Below are 25,494 nucleotides of genomic sequence, written 5' to 3'. Positions count from 1 at the left end.
GGAACAGCCTCCCTGCCCCTCTCAGACTTCAGCCGGACCTCCTTGAGTTTCCGTAAACTGTTCAAAGTTCTTCTCTACCTCTTTCACTTCCCTGCTAATCACCCCACTGCTGCTGCGACTGGTGGCCTGATCCTCCTGAATCTCACAGGATCACAGGCCCTTCCTCCAAGTCAATACCAGCACCCTCCCACCCCCCTCTGCAATGTGGGTCCCTTCTTGGGAGCGCCACATCCCACCTTTGAGAGTCGCCTGTACCTCTTCCTCGGCTCCACTTAGCACTTCCCTGCCAGGCCCTCACTTCTCCTCTTTTCCCCATACCATTCCCTTCCTTTGCACTTGGGCTCAATGCACTTGCACGGCCGAATGTCACAAGGCCTAGTAGGATGATTGTATATTACTAGTTTGCCATTGTTTTAATTTTCCCTGTTCCCTTTACATTTAGCCTTGTGGTGCTTTGTAACACAATTCTGTTTTATTAAGCGCCTTAGAAATGCTCAATAAACAAAAATAAATGTTTGTATATCATATATGTTTTAAAAAATATATATTTTGTATTAATTTCACGGTTAGAGCAACAACATTTGCAATTGACAAGACAACAGCTTCTGCTTCTATACAATATAATAAACATTCAGAGACCCACTCCCGCTACTCGCTGGAAAGCGGCCGCCCTCCTCGCCCCCCCCCGCATACCTCCTGATCTTCAATAGATGCAATGCAGACTAGTTTGCTCCCCTCACCCATTCTCGCCCGGGTCCAAATAGAGTCTCGCCAAATGTGGTTTGAATGTCAGGGCCGGGAATTTAAAATCATAGTCAAGCAGAGCTGACCAGATTGCTTGAAACTGGTGGGGCGTTCCCTTCTTTGCGGCAGTTACCTTCTCTGCCACCAGTTTGTCCCAAATTTTAAACCACCATTGTCACAGATCCGGGCCCTCTGCTGTTTTCCAGCACCAGGCGGTGGAAATACGTGCTGCCAGCAGCAAATCAGTCAGCAGCTTCACCCGGGACCCCGACCTTGGGTATAACCCCTCACACAGGGCTCCCAAGAGTATGGTTTTCAGGCACATCGAGAGGTGACTACCCATGATATCCTGTATGATTTGCACAATGTACTCCCAGAAGGATCGCATCAGGGGGGCAATCCCACCACATGTGGAAGTAAGAGCCATGCGCTCCACAGTTCCGCCAGCAGGTAGGGGAGTCACAGCCTAGAAATGGTGAATCTGCGCCGGAGGGTAGTACCAGCGAACAACAATTTTAAGGCACATTCATGGTCCGTTACGCATCTAGATGAGGCACGGCTTCTGGACCAAATCTCTGACCAGGCCACATCGTCAATTGGTGGCCTAAATCCGTTTCTCATCGGGTGACATAGTCTGTGCTATAGAAGTCTATATAGTTTTGAAATCCCACCTTGTCTATGCCCTCCCAGATGGTTAGTTCAAGTGGGCTCAAAGTCCAGATAGCCTTCTGTCTGATTTCAGGGTGAGTGATCCAATGACGGATCTGAGCGTATGGGAACCTATCTAACTCAGAGAGGTGGAATTCCCTGTTACAGTCTTCAAAGGAGCGTGGTTGGCCCTCTGTAAACAGTTGTCCCAGTGTGAGTAGGCTGCCTTCTTTCCATAGTCTAAATGCCTCCGAATGCATGCTCGGAGTAAAGGCCGGGTTGCCCAGGACCACAGAGAGTGGGCCCATAATTCTAGTGATCTTTTACCTCCTTAATACCTCATCCCATACCTTTAGGGTAGCTTTGTCGATGAGAGCAGATGTGGCCATTTGTTTACATACTGTATAGGGATTGAAAGGTAGAAAGCTGAGGGAAAGAGAGCCATTTGGATTGCTAAATTTTCATCCACCTGGGAGCGGGAGCATCGGCCGTCCATGCCGATACGTGGGAGAGCTGGGCCGCCCCTGTATACTTCAGTAGATTGGCAACACCCAAGCCCGGATCCCCCCCCCCCATCATCACTCGCTTGGGGATTCTAGATTGTTTACCCTGCCATATAAAGCCCAGGAGTTTATGTTGGAGCCGAAAATACATTTCGGGACTGCCACTGGGAGGGATGGACAGCAGCATAGTAACCAGGGAAGGAGATTAATTTTGACTGCCGTGATCCAACCCATCAACGAAATTTCTTGCCATGCCTATCTCTCCAGGTCCTGTTCCAAGGTCTTAACAAGGGAGGATGGGGGGTGTTGGACCCATAAAGGTCATTTGGGGATGACGTAAGCTGAACCTCTAAGTATGCCATGGAGGTTGTCTCCCAGCGGACAGGGCAGATGACACAGAGGGAGACGATATCCTGAGGTGATAGCCCCCAACCCAAGCGCTACCGAATTCCCAAAGTTAATCTCAAGTCTGGCTACCTGACCAAAAGCTCAGAGTTCCCCCAGGGCCGCCAGTATGGAAGAGGAGACGTTGGTGATGGATAGAAGTACATCAGTATATAGAGATACCTTATCGGGAGAGCCATGAACCTCTGCCCCTGAATCGCGTTATTTTTACGTATGTGCTGGGCCATGAGTTCCATATTGAGAGCAAACAGAAGAGAGAAAGGGGGCATCCCTGTTGTGTACCACATGTAAGGGGGATTGGGGGCGAGCGCTCCCGGTTAAATTGGAGTGAGATGTTCGGGGAGAAACAATTGGTGGCAAACGATTTCCTAAATTGGGGACCAAAAGCAAATGCCTCCAGTGTCGGGTACATAAAAGACCAGTCTACCTTATCAAACGCCTTTGTCGCATCTAAAGGGCCAGTTTCCCATTGCTCTCTGTGGTGGATTCAATTAGGTTCACCGCCCGCCTGATGTTGTCTCCCGTTTTCCTGCCCTGAATAAAATCTGTCTGGTTGGCATTGATCAATCGCGGGAGGAGCAGGGGTAGGCGGTTCACCAAAACTTTTGAATAGATGTTGGCGTCAATATTCAAAAGCGAGATTGGCCTATATGAGGCACAATCTTTAGGGTCCTTGCTGGGCTTCAACACCAGTATCGTGGTGGAGCTTTGCATAGAGGGAGTTACACTTCCCACTAACCATCCGGGCCCAGGGCACAGGCTTTATGGGATTTGATTACTGCCTCCACCTTCTCCTGTAGGATTGGGGTTTCTAGGGCCTCCATGTCCTCTTGGGCTAGGTGGGACAAGGATGCTTCCGTGATATATTGTCTCTGAGCCTCCATTGATCTGCCTGAACTGGCCATGGTTGCAAGCAAGTGGGCCTACGCTAACCGCAGTTTGTCCTGCTCTCCACATTGAGTTGCCCCATGTTGGTCTCGAAGGCCTATGATAAAGTTTCATTTTCTGTTTTTTTGCCAATTTACTTGCCAAGAGATGGTTGGCCTGGTTACTTTTGGCATAGTATCCCTGTTTGACTGACAGCAGGGTTTGCGCCGTCTCCTCCGCATATAGGGCCTCAAGCTTGTTTCGTGCCATAAAGAGGGCCACATGAACCTTAGGGGACCACCTCTTTTTGTATTTCCCTTCAATGTCTAGAATTTCTTATTCCAGGAGGGCTCTGGACTGTCTTTTCCATTTGCGGTATGCTGCCGTGTGTGCTATTAGGATCCCCCTGACAACAGCCGTCATGGAATCCCATGTTATAGCTGGGGAGTTCAACTCTGTGTGGTTCTCTAGGAAGTAATCCCTAATTGCTGTTGCTATTCCGTCTCTTAAGGCCATATCGTTCAAGACTGGGTCATATAGACACCAACTATGGGTTCCCTGACCTAACTTGTAGTAGTACTGGGGCATTGTTTGTGAGAACCTTCTGGGAAATACACACTTTGTTTGTAAATGACAAGAGCTGGGGAGAAGCCAGGATCAAGTCTATACGCCAAGAGGAACGGTGGCCGAGTGAGAAAAAGGTGAAGTCTCTTTCCTCTGGGTGAAGCAATCTCCAGGTATCCACCACTCCCAGCGATCTAAACAAATGAAGAATACCTAGTGCTATTTTGTAATCGCTAAGGGCCAGAGCTTTTGTTTTATCCTTGTCTGGGTCAGGGGCACCGTTGAAATTTCCCTCAATGATAACCTGACCCTCCAGGAACAGGAGGAGGGTGGTTTCCAGGTCTGCCAGGAAGCGTTTCTGGCCCTCATTTGGGGCGTAGACCGAAACCAGACAGTGTAATTGGCCCAGGAGCATCCCTTTCACTCCCACGAACCAGCCACCTGGGTCTGTAATTGTGTCTAACTCCTCAAACTGAATATCTCTTGCCATCAGGATCGCCGTCCCTCCCTTTTTGGTGCTTCCGGAGGCCAGGAAGTGCTCTGGGAAATCTCTATTTCAGAGACGAGAATAGTCCTCCGGGAGAAGATGTGTTTCCTGGAGAAACATCACTGCGCCCTCCAGGTCTTTAAATCGTTTCAGTATAGATTTCCATTTCACCTGAGAATTAAGGCCCTTAACATTCAGGGAGACACAGTTCACGTTCAGGTGTGGTATCTCTGGGTTCCCCTCTGTTAGTGTGGGGTTGGAGGGGGGGAAGTCAGGTGCACAGAAGTTGCCATTCGGAATATGAAAATGCTTGCCCACAGGCTCCAACTGAACTTTTAACCAAAGATGATCAGAACAACATCAAACCGAGTCCGAACCATAGATTCCAAACTTTTTGACTGCCAGAAACCATCGACAGCACACTCAAAGGGCCTTCAGGTGACATCCTCCTTGGAGCCAGACTCGAACCGCACAGAGCCCATCGTAGAAACCATTGTGTTCCCTATTTCCCTGATGCCCGCTGTACTCCACTGTTCGGGGTGCCAAGTTTAGGGTGTTAGAGACTTTGCTGCCATCTGTCTCCCGAGGGACAGGCATGCAAGGACAGTTTACTTGTGTTGCGGCCTCTATGAACTCTCAACCAGGCCGCACACCTCGCTTTTGGGGGGATGTCTTCTGTTCCCATGGGGGAATTGGGAGAGGGGTCACCCCCCTTTGTCTGGCGAGTAGGAGTTCAGGATCATTTCTGCATCTTCTAGGCATTTGGATAGCTTAGGTGGTTAAAAGCTCAACTCAACACATGCCAGCCTGCACTTTCCAAGTTCATATTTCAGCTAGGAGGATCAGCCGATTGAAAGTTCATAGATTGACTATTACATTTCTGCATCTGATATAGTCCGGGAGAACCCTTTGTAGGAGAATTAGACAGCTGTGGGGAATAGGCAGCCATATCTAATCGTCTGATCTTGCAAGAACAGCGTCAATTGTCTAAGTGCTCTCTGTTTCTATATTGTCGCAGATGCTAGATCCTGGAAGATCTGTAGGGCAGACCCCTGGAATGTCAACTTGTCTCGAGTGCGACCTATTGCCACAATTGCTTCCTTCGTCGTGTAGAAGTGGACTTAGGTGATTACATCCAGGGGATATTCCAAGTCCAGCCTCTTACGGGTGCGCAGTCTGTGGGTGCAATCTAGCTGAAGTTGGAGACTGAAACAGATCCCCTATGTATTCTGCCACGTCCTGGTCATGAGCCAAGGAGGGCACCCCCGATTCACAGACTATTTCTTCGAGCCATGGTTTTCTAAATCTTCCTGCATGTACTCCAGGGTCTCGTTTCTGTCTGCTAGGGCCCGGATCTTCTGTTGTACCTCGAGAAGTGAAGCTGCATGCTCCCGAGTTGGATCCTCCACCTCCCCCAGTCTCTGTTCCATTTCAGTCACTCACTCGTCTGTGTGCTCCAGTTTAGTGAAAAGATGTGTCATGCAGCTGCGGAATTCAGATTTGATATCCAGCACGATCACCTGGATGTCATCTTTGGTGGCTAGTTGTCTGACCAGTCCAGGCAAGGTTTGGGGTGGGGATTTGGGTGTATCCAGCTTTTTCCCCTTTTCCGCTAGAAGCAACATGGTAGAGATATCCCCACTTTTCTCCGTTTTGGGATGTTTAGACATGCTGGCGACTCCTTAATGAAGATGAGTGAAGGCTCTTCTCCCCTAGGGGGGTGACAGTTAGGTAGCCATCTGCACCGATGGATATTCGCCCCCATGTCTAAGGGGTCCCGACCCCAATGTCCAGGATATACGGCCTTCAGTTGGGATGTCTCAGAGCTTATCGTCACTTGTGGAGCCTCCAGGCAGGCTTGGGTGGCTGCAGGAGCTAGCTTGTGGGACCCCGGTGTATATTATTTGTATTTGTATTTTATTGAATGTATACAGCCCTTTACTCCAAAGTGCTTTACATGAGAACAAGTAACATGCAGCAAGCATTGTATTGTTGGCTCCAGTAGCACACTTGCAAGCTTAAGTGCTATGATGTTCCCCCCAGGGAGAGGCAGGCTATCAGGGTGCCTTTACATCTACTCCCCTGCAGATTTCCTTGGAATACTGGATCTTATAACCAGAACCGGGGTAGTCAACCTCTCTGGGGCCGGGGAAAGACAATGGCATGGGTCTCCTACCGCTCACAGTGGCCCAGTCCAAAAGCCCATCACCTGATCCGTAGTGCCAGTAACTGTCAGCTTATTACTGTCTGGTTCTTTGCGTGTAAAGCGGCATAGAGCAGATGCACACTGCTAAATCTAGACAATGTGTTTTTGAAAGAGTTACATCGATGCTCCTCTTTTCGTATTGCAGGAGGCATGAATAGCTTTCCAATATTAGCAAAACAGAAAAACTGAGGTGTGCCAGGTAAATAGCGCTTGAGCAGTTAAATATTACAAAATCAACTCAGATGAACCTCAAAGGATTGGCTGCAGCACCCTGAGGGAAAAAGCGGGCACCTCAAACCCACTTAACAAGACAAATGGAACATTGGGTATTCCCACATTATGGATGCGCTGCCAGCAAGACAATTACGAAATAGAAAAGTCCTCTTGCACACTTCCTGTGCGATAATTAATCTGATTAACACAAAAATGAAAGTATTGAAAGTTTAATCTTCATCACATCCAATGTGTGTTGTGACGTGACAGAGTAATGTGCCAACACGTGTTTCGACCTCTCTCGGTCTTTCTCAAGGCAAAGCTCTGTACAGCAAATGAAATATACAATTTTGTAATGCGTAAAAAATCCCCATTAGTAATCCGGGACATGAAATACAGTGAGCACAACAAACAAGGGTAATGACAAGTGCATATATACGTTACCAGCAGGATGGATGTAGCAACATATCACAGGCAGCACATAAGAAAATAATCCAAGAAAAAAGAATACAAAGTGAAAAAACATATCATTGGATATATGTGTATGATTAGAGTAACTTGTAACAATATTCTAAACACACATCAATACGCAGTTAGTACAATTGATGTGCTGCCCAGTGCTTGTCCACATGTTGTGTAAATGTTGTGCATGTGGATCTCCATGCACCATATTAACAGTGTGTATATCTTCTAAATTTCAATTCGTGCATGTCATCGCCAGGTGCCAAAAAACCACCAAACCGCACACATCACCGAACCCATTGGGTCAAAGCTTAAATTATGTCAAAAATGCCCCATGCAATGTTGAAATAAAGAACCAGTTAAAACTGGTGAACACCAGAAAATTCCATTCCCACACCCTGTAAGGGTAACACGATGCCAAAACCGAATTAAACAAATTACCATTAATCAGTTTGATAATGCTAAATGTCTTAGGTCTATTCTCAAGCCTGAAAAACCTGGAGAAACATATGATGAATAGGTCAAGGTTGTGAAACCACTTGAAACCAGTGAAGATAATTTAAAGGTAAACCATTACCTTCCTTACCAAAGTTTGAATTGTATCAATGCGAGCAATCTAATTCAGTGAAAACGTCCCGCCTGGATTGGCATGTCTGTTAAAGTAAACCGCAACATCCGTTGATATAAAACAATTCTCAAGGAGCCTGTCAGCCTGTCTCTCGCTTCGGGGCTGCTGGAACGTCCAGCGGGACCCCTGCAGGCCAAGCTCGAACTGAGGGGATGTCCCCACGAGTTGAGGCAAAGGGAATCTGCTGCGTCAGGTCGGGGGCCGCTGGCTAGGGATGCGTGACTTTCATGTGTTAGAGCTGTGGCTGCTCATATCGCACACCTCGGCGGGAGCACAGATGGAGACCCGGCTGGAGGGAGGAGCTGGCCGCTTCCCACAGAGCGGCATACTGGCCCTTTTGCTGACCCCCGGGTATGCGGTCTTCCCCAGAGCCGTTCACTCACTGGAGTTGCCTGGCTCTCCTCATCCGCTACGCTGATGGGGCCAGCAGAAGCTGTCCCTTCATCTGCTTGCTTATCCGCGGCGGGTGGCGCACTCTCCCTCTGTCTCATTTGCACCCGAACGCCATCTTAGAGCGCCATCTCCTGTTCTCCACGCTCACCGTCTCTTCAGTTTTCTGGGCTCCGTACTGGGAATTAACCCTCCATCCAGCCATGGCAGACACTCGGCACTATCCGAAAATGGTTGCTGGGTTATTTCACTTCGGCAACCGACAGGAACATTGTATAATCTTTAATACTGCGGGGTTTGCACAGAGGCCATTAGCTGAGCTGCCACATCGGTGTCGCTGCTGGCCACGCTCCCGTATATCTTATATATAATGTATAGCGCTTCAAGTTTGACTCCCGATTCCCCCTGTTTCTAAGCGCTGTAAAAATAGTTATTACTATGAAATGTAATAGTCAATCTATGAACCTCCAATCGGCTGATCCTCCCAGCTGAAATATGAACTTGGAAAGTGAAGGCTGGCATGTGTTGAGTTGAGCTTTTAACTAGCTGAGCTATCCAATTGCGACAAACTATACTGTTTAATCAGTTGTGCAATTAAAAAGAAACATTTATTAGGTTATCTACCCATAACCCTCTGCTGTCCCCACCAGTCCTTGTTTAAAAATAAATCTAGCCCCGTGGGGCTAGTGGGTAATAAGATATTTCTCCTGCTTATAATCACTGTAATAATAAGTTATGTTAATAAGAAATGTAACCCCCAAAGTCAACGCATTACCAAAGGGTATGCACATTTAAGGAGAAACAGCTGGTAAGATAGCTCAGCGGGTTACATGCTCACTACCTAGATCTCTTTTCTGCAAGTAAAAAGTTTGAATCCTAGCAAGGTCTGAACAACTGTAAATGCTGTCTGCCTCTTGGGTCCTACTCATGATGAGTATTCATGTACGGGTAAAAACGCATTGAGGAGTCATTGGCTTCCTTTCAGTTTATTAGCTTTTGGATTAAAATTTGATGGATATTGCCCACACATAAGTGACATTACGATCACAGTCTTTCTGTGGTAAAAAAAATAAAGGGCTAATACAGTGTGTATAGGGTTTTGTGTCAGTTGGCTATTCCTCCGACTTTATCTGGTAATGGGTTTATGAAACATTAACTGAACTTGCGTGGCATTACTGGGCATATGAAAGAAGGAACTCGATATATAAAGATGAAACTTAGATATTTTGACCACATCTAGGCCTTAAAGGCTTTAAAAGACATGAGATGTTGGTATCTTTAAACAGAGGCTACATTGGCCATAGTGTATCATGGCAGCATCTGCGCATGTGGGGATTTACTTGGCATAGGATTACTAGAGTGACATGTGCAGTTATAAATGGTATAAATTGGCATTAAATGACCATATAAGGCTGTAGAGGCATATGGATGGCAATGCCCCTGACCTCTGCTGGTTCTACTGAATCTACCCCAATAATAACATAGCCCCCTCCAAGGCCTGTTAAGGCAGCAGCCTAGTTAAAATGTGGTTGGTATTTACAAATGTTTCAGATCTGTAACGATTCAGTATGTTATTAAATGTAAGCTTGTATACTTTTTTTTTACACCCGTCAATCGCTTCAGGTGATGACATCACAGTGAAAGGTCATGTGATGTTAGTTCATGTGATGTCATTAGGGCCATAGGTCCAATGACATCACATTCTGGGATGTCACTTCCGCTACCCCAGGCATTTTGGTCAACTCTAGTGCGAGGAGGATCACCCCGAGGTAGATTCCATTAGTCCTTGTGGGGTGCAGGGGAGAGGGGGGGGTTGAGGATTTGCAGGTTACACACTCTAGATCTGCAGGATACCTATATGAACATACTTATTTGAAATCCTCACAAAATGTTCCTCTGCTTATTGACCCAGAATTCTTGCTGGGATGGTTGGTGAAGTCCGGAGCGGACAAACGTTTTCGTGCTGTGCTAGCGTCTCCCGCAGTTAGGAACACGCATCTAACCCAAGGATCTCCTGCAGTTGCCAGGCGTGCACTGCCAGAACCACTACACCGAATTGGAACACTTTCCAACATGAAAAAGTTTGTCCGCTCCGGACTCCACAACCATCCCAGCAAATAAACCTGTGATTTAACACATGGCATTAGTGGTGGCTCCACCATAAGGCAGACAGGATGCCTCGCAATCATCATTTTATGATGGGGATTGAATGTACAAGCACTTCCCACTACTTCAGAGAGGGACAGTATACAAGAACTTATTGCAGCGAATAATAAACTGACGATACCCTATGGACACGTATAGCACATCATCCCCCCGTCCTGAAGAAGGCCAAACCCACACAAGCTTCAAGAAATAGGTTTATCTGGCCGAAACATTATAGTGTTGACAACCTCCTTTTTTGTAATGTTAAGTGTTTAATGTCACACTGTGGTCTCTGTACTCCAGAAATGCATTACACTCTGGATAGCACATGTTTTTATGTAAATGTATTGTTGAAAATGAAAGAAAACATGTATTGTAGGAGTTAAATCCTTTTGATTCAATTGGATGGTACACATCGGTACTGCCATGCTTTGGAATTAACACAATGTCCTGTCTGGGTTGCACTGTATATTGTTGAAGAAATTGATAAGTTTAATAAATAACCTAGGGTCAAAGACTTTGTTGACCCAACAGTAAAAGTTTGTAATTTGTGGTTGTGTAGTAGCATATCAAAGGATTACATGTATAATCTCTCACCCTGATTATTTTTGATATAATAGTAAACGAGAAATGCAATGCTTGCCCTATGGTTTCTATTATGATCCTTTAACGTGTTCTAATTTTATGGATGGGTTTTTCTATCTAATGGCATTAACTAAGGCATCATAAAAAAGGATAATGGAAACAGTTATTGCTTACCTTCTTCCCAGTTCTTTAATTTTATTTCACAGCAAATCAAAGGGCAGCCCACTCTTCCTGTGGTGTAGTCCCATACTGTAATATATATAACATATTGTGCCATTAAAGTGTTTTATATGAAACACACACACATTTGCATGCTGTAAAGATAACTGTTACTTGTGTCCAAATAAATAAATGTTCTTTTTTACCAGGTGCTGGCAAATCTGTGGCTCTCCAGATACTTCGGATTACAACTCCATGACCTCTCGCCATAGCAATGTGCACATTAGAGCCAATGGTGGTTGTAATACAAAACATCCTAACAGCCAAAGGTTGTATACACCCCACGTATGGCTCATTGTTATACAAGGGCCATATTGTTTGCACACATAACACCAGTTTTGTTTGGCTTAAGCCTCATATTGATATTTTAATAGTTCAACTGTTTACATCAGGCTGTGTAAAAGATTGCACATTAGTACGGCACAAAATGTAAAGCTCCCCTCCTCCCAAATTATGAATTACCAGTATACAAAACACCAGTCTTTATTAATATGGTAGCACACATGGGACATACAAAATCATTGTTAGCTAGAATGACAACAGATTGACATAACAAAATGTCTGACTGCCCACTTAAACTGAACTCATGGCACAGTGCCCCCTGATCTAGAAAATGGCTAGTCGCTTGAATTTAAACTCCAATCCAGTATTGATCACCCTAGAAGATTGTGGACAAGTGGAATGTCAAGCCGTTATCTTGCTGGTGCACCTTCTAGAAAGCATTAAGTCATATAAAGGAATAAATGTCATTTTGTATTGATAGGTTTAGATTCTCCATGCGACTCTGATCTGGGCTACATAACACAGAGATCTTTGACTGATAAGAGAGGAGACAACAGAGGCCCCAAGGACTCAAGACCAGCTCCAGGTAGATTGCATTGAGGCGGCTGCTTGTCCCGGTATCAGGCACTGCAAATCAGTTGCATCGCCCACCACCTATTTAATCAGTCCTCCTTAGGCCGGCGGCCTCATCAAAGGACGGACAAAGATATGGACCTCACCTGTTTGTGCCCGATAGGGCAAAGGCTAGAAAAAGGATGGTGCTTTAGTCACACCACAGACCCACCAAATTTAAAGAAATAGTTTAAGTAACACATTTATGAATCAATTAGGGTGCATGGAAGGTAAAGATATCCCTGGCACATAAAATGTGAGTAACAAATGTAAATTGTATTAGTATCCTAAATTGCAGGATATTCCTATCTCCTGCACAGCATAAAATCAATCAAATACGCTCTGGTTTATGCAAATATAAGGTTTTTCAAAGTCTTAATCAGCTATTAGAAGGAGATTATAATAATTACATAATTTAAGGAGAGCACCTGCAGAGTACACACAGCAAAAATGTAAATAGACCCGTATCCATTGGTATTCCAAAACAATCTTTAATAAACATTGATAATTGATTTGTAGGCTCAACGCATTTGAGGATAATCCCTTCTTCATGAAAAATATTTCATGTCCGTTAAGTATTGTGTGCAAAATAAATATTAATCTTATACACTCATAAGTACTTTAAATGTTTAGACAGATAACAGTTATAAGCAAGCACCTTATTTATATTAATTAATACATTATAGACAATATATATTGAGATACATAGACACACATACATGATATATACATATATCATGAATCTGTTAACATTCTGAAACAATTGACCCCTGTTACCTATGAACGCATCTTGTCCACAGAGCTTACCCCCGCACTACCTCAACTTCACCTCCCATATACCTAATCAGGAGTGGTCATATATTTTGGTAACACTGACACCTATCCCCACTGCGTTTGAAATCGTAAGACTCTGAGGGCCGCAAATCAAAGATCGGCCCCTCTGATAAGGCATCCGATAGCAACAACCCCCAACACATGCCCCCATAAAAATATAGGTCAGAACGCACCTATTTCTCACCAACAACCCCCTTTGATGCGTTGTTTTGCTTACAGTCAGTAGTTCTTGCGTGCCAAGTATCTTATCTAGCCTAGATCTCATCTCTTTTATGGGACGAGTAGTTATTCAGCTATTTGGGCACGTGCTCGGTAAGGCAACTGCACAACACCAAAGTTGCTTTCATGTGGATATCCATCTGACCCTTGCATGATTAGTGAAGGACCCACAAGAGTTTGACGAAAGTGCAAAGTGTGAAAGCACAGAGTTACACTGTATGGCATCCTCCAAAAGGCTATTCTTGCTAAAAAAATTGACAAAGAGGATACATTTCAAAAGACAACTTGGACGCTTTATTTGGACACTTTATATAAACATTGTTGAACAAATAAATAGCTGCTAATCATTTGAACCGGGAAGTGAACTGTTCCACGAGGTCTGCTTTCGGTGGACAGGGCACATTTGCAATGTTTTGTGGCAATGTATGTGCCCTAGGAACAAAATCATGAGCGATTCCATGGGTATGTATGTCCAACACAGTCAAAGTGAGATCTTTCACAAAATCGAATTACATTTCCTGGTATATTGGCTTGATCGCCCATTTATTTTTTGCTTCTTTTTGTAAAGGCCATTGTGTAACGAAGCATCCCAAAGTTTCCTGCAGTCTTCGATTATTTTCTCCCGACGTCCTCGTTATGCGCTAAGACCGCTAGTAATGTCCGATATTGCATCCCGTCTATGCCCGAAATGCAATCTCTTGGGCCTGTACTTGAAGCACATATTGTGCAACACCTCCACATCTCCCGTGTTACAGAATTCTGTGAGTCCCTTTAGATCTCTTGATAGAGTTTTATCAAACACAATCTTCTAAAGAGCTTTGTATGGAGGTGAAGATGGAAACAACCACTTCTTCTTGCGTTCCTGCTCCTCCGATAAAGGTCCATGTGCACATTGGTGAAAAATGATAAGTTACTCACCGTAGTGACTAACGTATTCTTAGTCCATGATGGTGGGACATATGGAGGAAAGGGGACTATGGACTAAGAGTATGTTAGTCACTACGGTGGGTAACTTATAATTACTCTTACGTCCCATCCCCCATCCTCCATACAGTATGAGTGATTACAACTGATTGTAGCCCCAGGGTGGAGAGGAGACCCTCCTTAAGCAAATAGGTTCCTTAGAACCCCCTGTCCGAAAGCCGCATCAGATCTAGGGCCGGCATCCAAACAGTAATGCTTGCAGAAAGCTGAGGGAGAGGCCCAAGTGGCCGCCCTGCTTATGACTTGCCAAGGGACATGGCGCTGGAATGCGATGGCTGTTGCCTTGGCCCTGACTGTGTGGGCAAGCATGTTAGCTGGGAGCCGGTTGTGCTGGCCCTCGTATGCTTCCTTGATGGCAGAGACCATCCAGCAGGATATGGAGGCATTAGAGGCCCGATAGCCTGGCCTCGAGCCTCCGAAAGTGACAGAGCATCCGACTTGTGGAAGCCCTTGGCCCTGTCCAAGTAGAATTTTAGGGCACGCCTGACATCCAGGCAGTGCAGCACTCTCTGTGCTTCGTCCTTTGGATCGGCAAAGAACATAGGAATGACTATTTCTTCGTTCAAGTGAAATGCAGATGGAACCTTGGGCAGAAATGCCGGGTGCGTCCGCATGACTACCTTGTCCTTGTGAAAGGTGGTATATGGTTCAGAGGCGACCAGTGCCTAGATCTCGCTGACTCTGCAAGCCGAAGTAAGACCGACAAGTAAGGCCGTATTGTTGGTGACCAGCCTAATGTCCACGAACGCCATTGGCTCGAATGGTTTGTGCACCAGGGCGCCCAAGACTATGTTAAGGTCCCACACAGGGTGTGGTCTCTTGACGGGGGGGTAGAGCCTAGCGAGACCAGTCAGATGTTTCTGGACAATAGGGTTGGAGGAGGAAAAAATGCCTTCATCCGAGTTCCTGTAAGCCCCAATGGCTGCAGTACAGCGAGGTGCGCCGAAAAGGAGAGCATGTCACCCAAATTGCAGGCCAAGGGGTCAAGGGAATTGACGCGTTGAAGTCTGCCCAGTGGCAGAATCGGGTCCATTTGCTTTTGTACTGGGCCCTGGTGGCTTTGCTCCTGGCGCCCTGTATGATCTCCAGATTGCCAAAGCGTTACCTGCTCAGGTACCACGCTGTGAGGGCTAGTTTCCCTGGCTCGGGGTGGATGACTCTGCCCCCCTGATGCACCAGAAGATGTGCTGGGCCCGTCGGAAGTGTATCGGGGGCATCTCTGAGAGGCTAAGTAGTTCTGAAAATCATGGCCTGGTCGGCCACCATGGCGCTATCAGAATGATGAGGAGTCGATGAGACTCCTTGATCTTGCAAATTACCCTTTGGTTCAGGGGAGTAGGCGGAAACGCGTAGGCCATCATGCCAGTCCACTGGAGGTGAAATGCGTCGCCCAGAGAGCCGGGCCCTGACCCTGCCAGGATGCAAACTGGGGACACTTCTTGTTGTGCCAGGTGGCAAAGAGATCCACTTGGGGATGACCTCAACTGTTGAAGATCTCCTGAATAACGAGGTTGTTTAGCTGCCACTCGTTATTGTCCCCCCCCCCGGGAGGTGGCCTGCCAAGAGGTAAATGTTGTTCTCCAGGGCCCATTCCCACATGCTGATCGCCAGCCTGCACAGAGGAGGGGATCTGGTGCCTCCCTGCTTGTTGACATAGTACATGCTGGTCGAGTTGTCTCTCTGGATGAGGATAACCTTTCCCTTCAGAAGTGGTAGGCATGCTCTGAGCGCTAGCCAGATGGCGTTCAGCTCCAAGCAATTGATGTGGTATTTGTCATGATGCCTACTCCCGGGAAGCCAGTTCAGGGCCAGCGTCCCCGAAAGCAGACATCATGTCCCCAGGGAGGGACCCAGCAACCCCTTATAGGGGCTCTTTGGACATTGTCCTGGCGCCTTTGGCGCCAGGCTCATAGAAGGCATCAGTCCTGGCACCATAGGCGCCAGGCTCATTATGGGAGTGCTTGGATGGATTTACCTGATGCAGACCATGCTGCCGGATCCAGACCTCCTTGAGGTCTGAAAGGGATTATTTTACCTATGGGACTATTTTACCACTCGGGCGTGGCTGAGGAAGAATTCTTACCTGGAACTACTTTGGGGGCTATTTAAACCACGCCCAGACAGCAGCTCACGCTTCGCGTTGTTCTGCATCTAGCAGCTGGACGCTCACCGTGTCTGCTCCTGCATCCTGGCCCCAGCCACGCCCCCCTGCAACCTGGAACACCTGAAAAGGAAGGAAAGGAGAGAAAGGTGAATAATTGAACTTTACCTACCTCCATCCGGAGTCCGGAACCATCACTCCGACGATCCTGAGAAAGACATTATTTTTTAGAAGCGCATCGCATCGCTCGCTGCAGCGTCGCGTTCCACTTCCCTTCACGAGGCGCCCTCGGGCTCTTCAGCCACCATTGGCACCATCCGTCGCCTTTCAGCGCCTAAGGAGAAAAAGAGACAAAACAAAGGTGAGCGAAGGAACAGATTGAGGAAGGCCTGATTCTTCCACCTTAAGACTTACCTGATTTTTGTTGGGACAATCTTTCCACACCTCGGGTCGGCGCCGCTTCTTTGGCACTGCCATACCCCGGCCCCTAAGGGGAAAAAGACACACGCATTAGTGGGTGAAAGCAAGATCACTAAGGGAACCATCCATCAAAAAGACTCACCAGAGTTACCTTCGGCGAATCCATTCCTCTACGCGGATTCTTCATCCTACATCTGAAATAGAGAAAAGGACAACGGACAATTAAGGCTTGAACTTTTGCAACTGAATACTTATGGCCTCATATCGGAAAAGTCAAGCAGAGTTGAATACTCACCAAACCCGAGATCCAGTGAAGTAACTGGAAATCAACGCGCCCCTGCATCGGAAGCAGGATGGAGAGCTCGTCCTTTCAGACTCTAAGGTGAGACTCTACTGGGAATCGCGGTGGGGGTTCGAGGAGTGTGAGAGGGGGAAGGTGGGGAATCCGACACATTATCCAGCAGACAGTTAATCCCCTCTTCCATCTACAGAAGGATTCTTCTACGGGCCAGACAGGCGGGGTTTGGGGGTCCGGTCCAGTCCGTCTTCCGAGTCCTGCGCATCACCTTAGAAGAGGTCATAGCAGTCCAGAACAGAGCCTCCGTGGGAATCAGGTGAGCATTACAGAACGCAAAGCCTACCTACAATTTCCCACCCGGGCGCTATGGAGACTTCCGAGACAGACCAGCTAGCCCAGCTATTGGGGCAATTACGGGCTGAAGTTCATTCCGCTCGCCAGGAGACGAATGCCCTCAGGAGAGAGTTAATTATATCTAAAGAACAAACTGATGATCTTGCCAGACAGCTATTACAAGGTCAGGCTGGTCAAACTCCTTTACCAGGTTCTGGGGGTAATTCCGCCCCAGTGGTTTCTAATAACCCCGTGCAAATTAATCTACCTGGAAATATGCCACTGGCCCCACCGGAACATTTTGCCGGGGACCCCAAAAGGTTTGCCGTATTCATGAATCAATGCCGATTGCACTTCCTCTGCAGACCTGGGGCCTTCCCTAATGACCAAACCAAGGTCGCTTTTGTACTATCATATCTCAGCGGCTGTGCTGCGGATTGGTCAGTTACACTGGTTACTCAAGATGACCCAATTCTTTGGAACTTTCAAGCCTTCCAGACAAGCATGGAAAGACTGTTTGCGCGGCATTCTCAGGGACAGGCCCTGCACTACGAGCTTCTATCCCTACGACAGGGTAACCAGGACCTCTTAGCCTATATCGCGACCTTCAATAGGTTAATTGTGGAGACTGGATGGCCGGAGGATAGAAGAATCACGTTATTCCATCGAGGTCTACGTGGAGAACTTAAGGATGTCCTGGCCCAGGTCGTAAATCCACCCCAAGACTGCTCTGAATATATAGACTTGGTGGTCCAATTAGATCACAGGCTTCAAAACAGAAAGGCAGATCGGTCCAAGTTTGAGACCCGGGTTTTGGTCAAAACCCATGTTAACCCCAAGGGTGCCGATGTTACTGAACCTATGCAAATTGGAGGGGTTAAAGGACCTTTAACTCAAAAAGAGCGTGAACGAAGACGGCAAATGCAATTATGCCTTTATTGTGGGGCTTCTGGACACTTTTTACGAGATTGCCCTATAAAACCGTCTAAGAAGGCGGTAGGAGTCGCTGATAAGAACCTGATGGAATCTGAGTCGGGAAACGACCACGCCCGACAAGCGTAGGGGTCCGCTTGCCGAGCTTAAAAACGAACTCTCTGACCTCGCATTTCATCATGCCAATGGTCCTCGTAAATCCGAAGCAGCCTGGGCGGTTACATGCCATTAAGGCATACATCGATAGTGGGGCTATAGGAAACTATGTGGATTGTGAATTGGCTTCCAGGATCAACCTCCCTCTTTGCCCTAAAACCAGTAAGGATGTCATCACCACAGTGGATGGAACCGAAATCGCCTCTGGGCCGGTAACACACTCCACTACTGAAGTGACAGTGTTGGGTCAAGACGGACATCGGGAGGCAATTGTGTTTGATGTAATCAAGGCTCCGCAATTTCAAGTAATTCTAGGAATCCCTTGGTTGGAAACACATAATCCTCGAATTGACTGGCGAGCCAAGAGGATAACCTTTCCAGATTGTGCACAAACCTGTTATCCAAGAAATCCAAATATTGGCCTAGCTACAGTAACCCCTGTCATTTTGCAAATACCGCCAGAATACCAAGAATTTCAAGACGTCTTCCAAAAGGAACAGGCCAACACTCTACCGCCTCACAGGTCGTACGATTGCCAGATCGATCTATTGCCCGGTGCACAACCCGCTTGCAGCAGGATCTATGCCCTTACCGAACCCGAGAATCTTCATTTACGACAATATCTAGATCAGTACCTAGCCAATGGTTTTATTCGCCCGTCTAAGTCTCCTGCATCCTCGGCTTTATTCTTCGTGCCTAAAAAAGAAGGCGACCTCAGAACTTGTATTGACTACCGCGCATTGAACCAGATAACTGTTAAAAACCGATACCCTTTGCCTCTGATCCCTGAACTCCTTGACCAGGTGAAGGATGCCTGCATATACACCAAGTTAGATCTCCGGGGGGCCTACCATCTGGTGGGAATAAAGGAAGGCGATGAATGGAAAACTGCCTTCCGCACCAAATATGGGCTATTCGAGTACCAGGCCTTTCGGATTGTGCAATGCACCGGCTGACTTCCAATACTTCATGAACAATGTCTTTCGGGAACTCATCGACGTTTGTGTTGTCGTATATATCGATGACCTTCTTGTGTACTCCTCTTCAGAATCTGATCATAGAAAACATGTCAGGGCAGTTCTCGAGAAATTGCGCCAACACAAACTATTTGCTAAACTTGAAAAATGTGTTTTCCATGCCACGGATGTTGAGTTTCTTGGTTTCATCCTGACACCTAAAGGAGTCCGCATGGACTCACGAAAAGTGGATGCTATCCTCAAATGGCCATCGCCTAGCTCCGTGAAAGGTGTTCAAAGCATGCTTGGCTTTGCCAATTTTTATCGCAGGTTTATCCCGGAATTTTCTCGTGTTGTTCAACCCATCACTGCGCTCTTAAGGAAAAATAAACGTTTCGAATGGTCTGAAGAAGTCGAGCAGGCCTTTCAGGAACTAAAAGCTAAATTTACCTCTGCACCTGTATTGAAGCACCCGCGCCCAGATCTCCCTTATGTCATCGAAACTGACGCATCCAGCCTAGCCATGGGAGCTGTCCTGTCTCAAAGAGATCCCGAAACTAACCAACTGCATCCCGTTGCATTTTGGTCCAGAAAATTCTCGGCACCCGAGGTTAACTACACAATCACCGACAAAGAACTGTTAGCCATTAAATCCGCCTTTAAAGCCTGGCGGCATTATCTACTTGGCGCAAGACATACCATCACGGTGATCACCGACCACCGGAACTTACAGTATTTAAAGACCGCCAAGGCTCAGTCATCTTGACAGCTCCGTTGGGCTTTGTTTTTTGCGGAATTCGATTTTGTAATCACCTACCGTCCTGGCTGTAAGAATGGCAAAGCGGACGCTCTATACCGAATAGGAATGGGAGAAACTGATACTAACTCAGAACCTGTACCGATAATTCCCGAACAGAGAATTTTGGGCATGACTTCTTTACAAACGCTTGAAGACATTCAAGCTAGAGTTAAACAACTCCTGGACCCTACAGACTTACAGGATTGGGTACAAAAGGGATCTGACTTTACTATAAATAATGATTTACCTTTTTTCCAAGGGCGCTTATTTCAGCCACACAAGGAATTACAAGAGCTCGTTATTTCTCGTTATCATGATACACTAATAGAAGGGCACCCCGGTATTGCCAAGACGGAAGAAAAGGTGAAACGACAATTCTGGTGGCCTTCTTGGCGAAAAGATGTTAAATCATTTGTGATGTCCTGTGGTGTTTGCGCCCAAAATAAAGGCCAAATGAAAAGACCAGCCGGTCTCCTTCAACCTTTAGACATTCCGCCAGCACCATGGCACACCCTGTCATTGGATTTTATTACGGACTTACCTCCTTGTTCAGGATATAACACTATTCTTGTTATTGTGGCCCACTTCATTCCATTGAAAGGTTTACCTTCAGCTTCAGTTCTAGCCAAAGAATTCCTTGAAAATATTGTTCGTTTACATGGATTCCCGTCTGTACTAATCTCAGACCGGGGAAGCCAATTAATTTCCCACTTTTGACGTAGATGTTGTCAATTGGCACAAATCGATGTAAGATTATCGACTAGTCACCATCCTCAGACCGATGGTCAAACAGAGAGGACGAATCAGACCCTTGAGCAATATTTACGGTGTATGTTGCAGCAATCTGAAAGTAACTGGAAAGACATTCTTTGGATAGCCGAATATGCATATAATAATTCGGTACACTCTGGAACTGGGCAAAGTCCTTTTTATACTTTATATGGGCATCACCCTCGAACCTCAGACCTCGACTCGCCTCAAGGCCTCGGAATGCCCGCAGTGGACCATCTGCATTCTACAATTACCCAAGCCTTCAAAGAAGCAACTACACATTTACAACAAGCCAAGAGAAAATACAAGAAGAATGCTGACCTGCATCGGAGTGAAGCACCTCAGTACCAGATTGGGGACCAAGTATGGCTGGCTACCAGGCACTTATCACTCAAGGGACCTCGAACTTTTAATCCAAAATATCTGGGGCCTTACTCCATTACGGCCATAATCAATCCAGCGGCCGTTAAACTTGATTTACCAGCTAACATGCGAATTCACCCCGTTTTTCATGTGTCACTTTTGAAACCAGTGCAACCTGGAACCAGACTAATCAAGCCTCCAGAACCCATTCAAATAGATGGAGAACCTGAATTCGAGGTGAAGAACATTTTAGATTCAAAGATGTTAAGGTCAAAACTTTTCTATTTAATCGATTGGAAGGGATACGGGCCTCAGGTGAGGTCGTGGGAACCCAGTGACCATGTACATGCACCTCGATTAATTAAGAAATTCCACCGGATCTTCCCAAACAAACCAAAACCCCCGGAGGGAACAATCTTGGGAGGGGCCTTGGGGGAGAGTGCTGTCATGATGCCTACTCCCGGGAAACCAGTTCAGGGCCAGCGTCCCCGAAAGCAGACATCATGTCCCCAGGGAGGGACCCAGCAACCCCTTATAGGGGCTCTTTGGACATTGTCCTGGCGCCTTTGGCGCCATGCTCATAGAAGGCATCAGTCCTGGCACCATAGGCGCCAGGCTCATTATGGGAGTGCTTGGATGGACTTACCTGATGCAGACCATGCTGCCGGATCCAGACCTCCTTGAGGTCTGAAAGGGACTATTTTACCTATGGGACTATTTTACCACTCGGGCGTGGCTGAGGAAGAATACTTACCTGGAACTACTTTGGGGGCTATTTAAACCACGCCCAGACATCAGCTCACGTTTGGCGCTGTTCTGCATCTAGCAGCTGGACGCTCACCGTGACTGCTCCTGCATCCTGGCTCCAGCCACGCCCGCCTGCAACCTGGAACACCTGAAAAGGAAGGAAAGGAGAGTAAGGTGAATAATTGAACTTTACCTACCTCCATCCGGAGTCCGGAACCATCACTCCGACGATCCCGAGAAAAGACATTATTTTTTAGAAGCGCATCGCATCGCTCGCTGCAGCGCCGCGTTCCACTCACCTTCACGAGGCGCCCTCGGGCTCTTCAGCCACCATTGGCACCATCCGTCGCCTTTCAGCGCCTAAGGAGAAAAAGAGACAAAACAAAGGTGAGCGAAGGAACAGATCGAGGAAGGCCTGATTCTTCCACCTTAAGACTTACCTGATTATTGTTGGGACAATCTTTCCTCACCTCGGGTCGGCGCCGCTTCTTTGGCACTTCCGTACCCCGGTCCCTAAGGGGAAAAAGACACACGCATTAGTGGGTGAAAGCAAGACCAATAAGGGAACCATCCATCAAAAAGACTCACCAGAGTTACCTTCGGCGAATCCATTCCTCTACGCGGATTCTTCATCCTACATCTGAAATAGAGAAAAGGACAATGGACAATTAAGGCTTGAACTTTTGCAACTGAATACTTACGGCCTCATATCGGAAAAGTCAAGCGGAGTTGAATACTCACCAAACCCGAGATCCAGTGAAGTAACTGGAAATCAACGCGCCCCTGCATCGGAAGCAGGATGGAGAGCTCGTCCTTTCAGACTCTAAGGTGCGACTCTACGGGGAATCGCGGAAGGGGATCGAGGAGTGTGAGAGGGGGAAGGGGGGGAATCCGACACATTATCCAGCAGACAGTTAATCCCCTTTTCCATCTACAGAAGGATTCTTCTACGGGCCAGACAGGTGAGGTTTGGGGGTCCGGTCCAGTCCGTCTTCCGAGTCCTGCGCATCACCTTAGAAGAGGTCATAGCAGTCCAGAACAGATCGGCGCCTCTGTGGGAATCAGGTGAGCGTTACAGTATTCCTGCTCCTGTCAAGTCCAGGTGCTGTGGACCGAGAGATCGTCCATGGTGGCTCTCCAGCCATCGAGCGAGGAGTCTGTGGTGATGGGGGCCTGCGGAGAGGGCGGCCGAAAGGGCTTGCCCGTCCGTAGGTTGCAGTCCATGGACCACCAAGTTAGGTCCGGGTGGAGGGACGGAGGAACGTTGATCAACTGGGATTGCGAGCCCTGCTCCTGATTCCATGAGGCCACAAAGTGCAGCTGAATCCTTCTCATCCTTAGTCACGTGTGCGGCACGTCTAACAGGACCGCTGCCAGTAGACCCAGGAGATTGTGGTACCACCATGCCGAGGTCCCCTCTCTGCTGAGGAAGTGGGCGGTGGCCTTCTTGATGGGCGAGATTTCGTCTTCAGACAGGAAAACCCTCTCGGAGCATGCATCCCAAATGAGTCCCAGGAATGTCAGAATCTGCATAGGCTGTAGCTGTGAATTCTTGAGGTTGAGCGAGAAGCCCAGGTCGTGCAGTGTGTTCATAAGGGCATGGAAAGAGTGGCGAACCACTTCCGGAGCTGTAGCCCTGAAGAGCCAGTCTTCGAGGTATGGGTAGATGTAGAGGCCCTGTGCTCTCAGGAGGGCCGCCACAGCATTCATGAGTCTGGTAAAGACCCTGGGGGCCGAGTTGAGGCCAAATGGAAGGACTTTGTATTGGAAATGCTAGCCCATGATCCTGAACCATAGGAAAGAACGATGGGGCTGCCAAATCTGGAAGTGCTGAGGAGGGGGCACTGGAAAACACTTACTCCCCCGCCCCCCTTTTTGTTGCTTGCGCCGATTCTGAGACGGCGAGTGGTCCGCCTGCCTGGATTTGCATTCCTGGATGCCGCGGAACCCTCCATATGTATGACCCTTTTCCACGCTGTGTTGAGATTGGGTGTACGATTTGGGCGTGGTCTTCGCCGTTTGTGAGCTGTTTGTCTTCTTGTCCAGCTCTTCGTCCATACAGGAGTGGAAGATGTCCCCACACCGCCTCCAACGGTAGATCTAGAATGCGCTCCTGGACATCCGGGTTGAATTTCATTGCCCAGAGCCAGGGTGTTCTCCTCATGTCTGTGGCAATGCAGATGGCACAGCCTGAGGTATCGATATGAGCCACTGTGGATTCCATGAGGTCATGCACCACGAGCTTGGCTTCTGCTAACCCCACCTTAAAGCGTGATTGGCACTGGGTGGGGAGTTACGCGAGGAAGTCCGCAATTTCCCACCATCACCGTTGGTTGGCGGCAGCCAGCATGGAATCTGCGTTGGCCTGACGCAGCTGCAAGGAGGCGTTGGAGTAGATGATATTGCTGTACGCCTCCAAGATCTTCTCCTCCTTGCCTAGCAGCGCCAAGGAGGAGGAGGCTGAGGACGACTGAGGCTTGGAGTATAGTGATGCTGCAATGATCAACGAGGAGTGTGGCTGAGGATGGGTCGAGAGCAAGAGTGTATCCCCTCCATCTGCAAGTACTTGGTGTCCAGGCGTCGGTTGACCGGCTGGACCAAGTGGGGCTTGAGCCAACCCTTCTTGGCCAGGGAGACTACATCTGTTTGCAGTGGAATCCCCGTGTTGGCATCTCGTGAGGACTTCAGCTAGAACCCCCTCTGCCGGCTGTTCGACCTCGGGTTGGGGGAGGCCAGGGGCCAAGTTCTCTGCCAGGCCGGCAAGACGTTCATGGAAGGCCCTGGCTGAGGATGGCGTGTCCGGATCCTCTTCCTCGTCCGCATCCTGCGGATCTGGAGGATTTTGTGGAGGAGGAGGAGTAGTAGTAGATGGCGGCTGAGGCTGGGGTAAAGGGACCGCAGCCGGAGGCTGAAGAGGCGGTGGAGTTTGCAGAGTTGGCTGTGGAGCTGGAGGAGGCGGCTGCACCGGGACCTGGGAGCCCGATGGAGGCGTCTGTGGTGCCGCTAGCATGTCAGGGATGACTTCCCTGATGGCGTCTTTGATGATAATCCCCATCTGAGGAGACCTCTTCAGGCCAAGAAAATTCTCGAAGAGCACCTCCTCACTGGACAAAGAGGTGGCAGGGGGTACCAACGAGGTAGCAGGGGGCTGCTGGAGCCGCTGCGTACCCTGTCCATATGGACACAAAGGAAAGTTGCCCTGCGCAAATGAAGGGTAGACTGCAGGCCACGTACCTGGTTGAGGCCAGTCCCACCTTGACACTGGTTCTTCACCGAAATTCGTGGAATGGCATCGGACGGGTGCCCCTTTCTGATGCAGTGACCATTTTGTCGAGCTGCTTCCCACGTGCCTGCGACGTGTTGCTCAGCCCGCTGAGCCTGGCTTCGTCCAAGACTCTTGCGTGTGGATCACGAGGCCGGGCCTTGGCCCGAAACGTGTGACACCCTTGACCTGGGGGTCGGTAGAGCTGCGTTTAGGTGCCCCCTCTGACTTATTGGTGGTATTAGGGCATAGCCCCTCGGCCATTGCGCCGGTAAAAGGGTGTAGCCCCTCGGGTGTAGACGCGGTACACGAACCTTCCGGTCCCTCAACAGTGCGCCCGGGTGGATCCGAGGATCCC

The 25,494-nt window shown here is 48.1% G+C and overlaps 1 protein-coding gene across 7 annotated transcripts in view; it reads right to left on the bottom strand.

The window, feature by feature from the left end:
• Window positions 1–25,494, bottom strand: part of ACSL3 (acyl-CoA synthetase long chain family member 3) — a 3,215,977-nt gene that overhangs the window by 931,182 nt on the left and 2,259,301 nt on the right. For all 7 annotated transcript variants that reach the window (XR_011276042.1, XM_069618147.1, XM_069618145.1 and 4 more), the window contains exon 11: window positions 11,022–11,096. Coding sequence is in view for 6 of the 7 variants with exons in the window: in XM_069618147.1 (XP_069474248.1) it covers window positions 11,022–11,096 (75 nt within the window). In the remaining variant the exon portion in view is untranslated. The remainder of the gene's footprint in view (window positions 1–11,021; window positions 11,097–25,494) is intronic.

Source organism: Ambystoma mexicanum, chromosome 10 (genome assembly GCF_040938575.1).
Source record: "Ambystoma mexicanum isolate Mex_15411 chromosome 10, UKY_AmexF1_1, whole genome shotgun sequence".
In the NCBI taxonomy this organism is placed as follows: domain Eukaryota; kingdom Metazoa; phylum Chordata; class Amphibia; order Caudata; family Ambystomatidae; genus Ambystoma; species Ambystoma mexicanum.
Note: the sequence above shows the minus strand (reverse complement) of the source record. Positions and strands in the feature narration are given on the sequence as shown.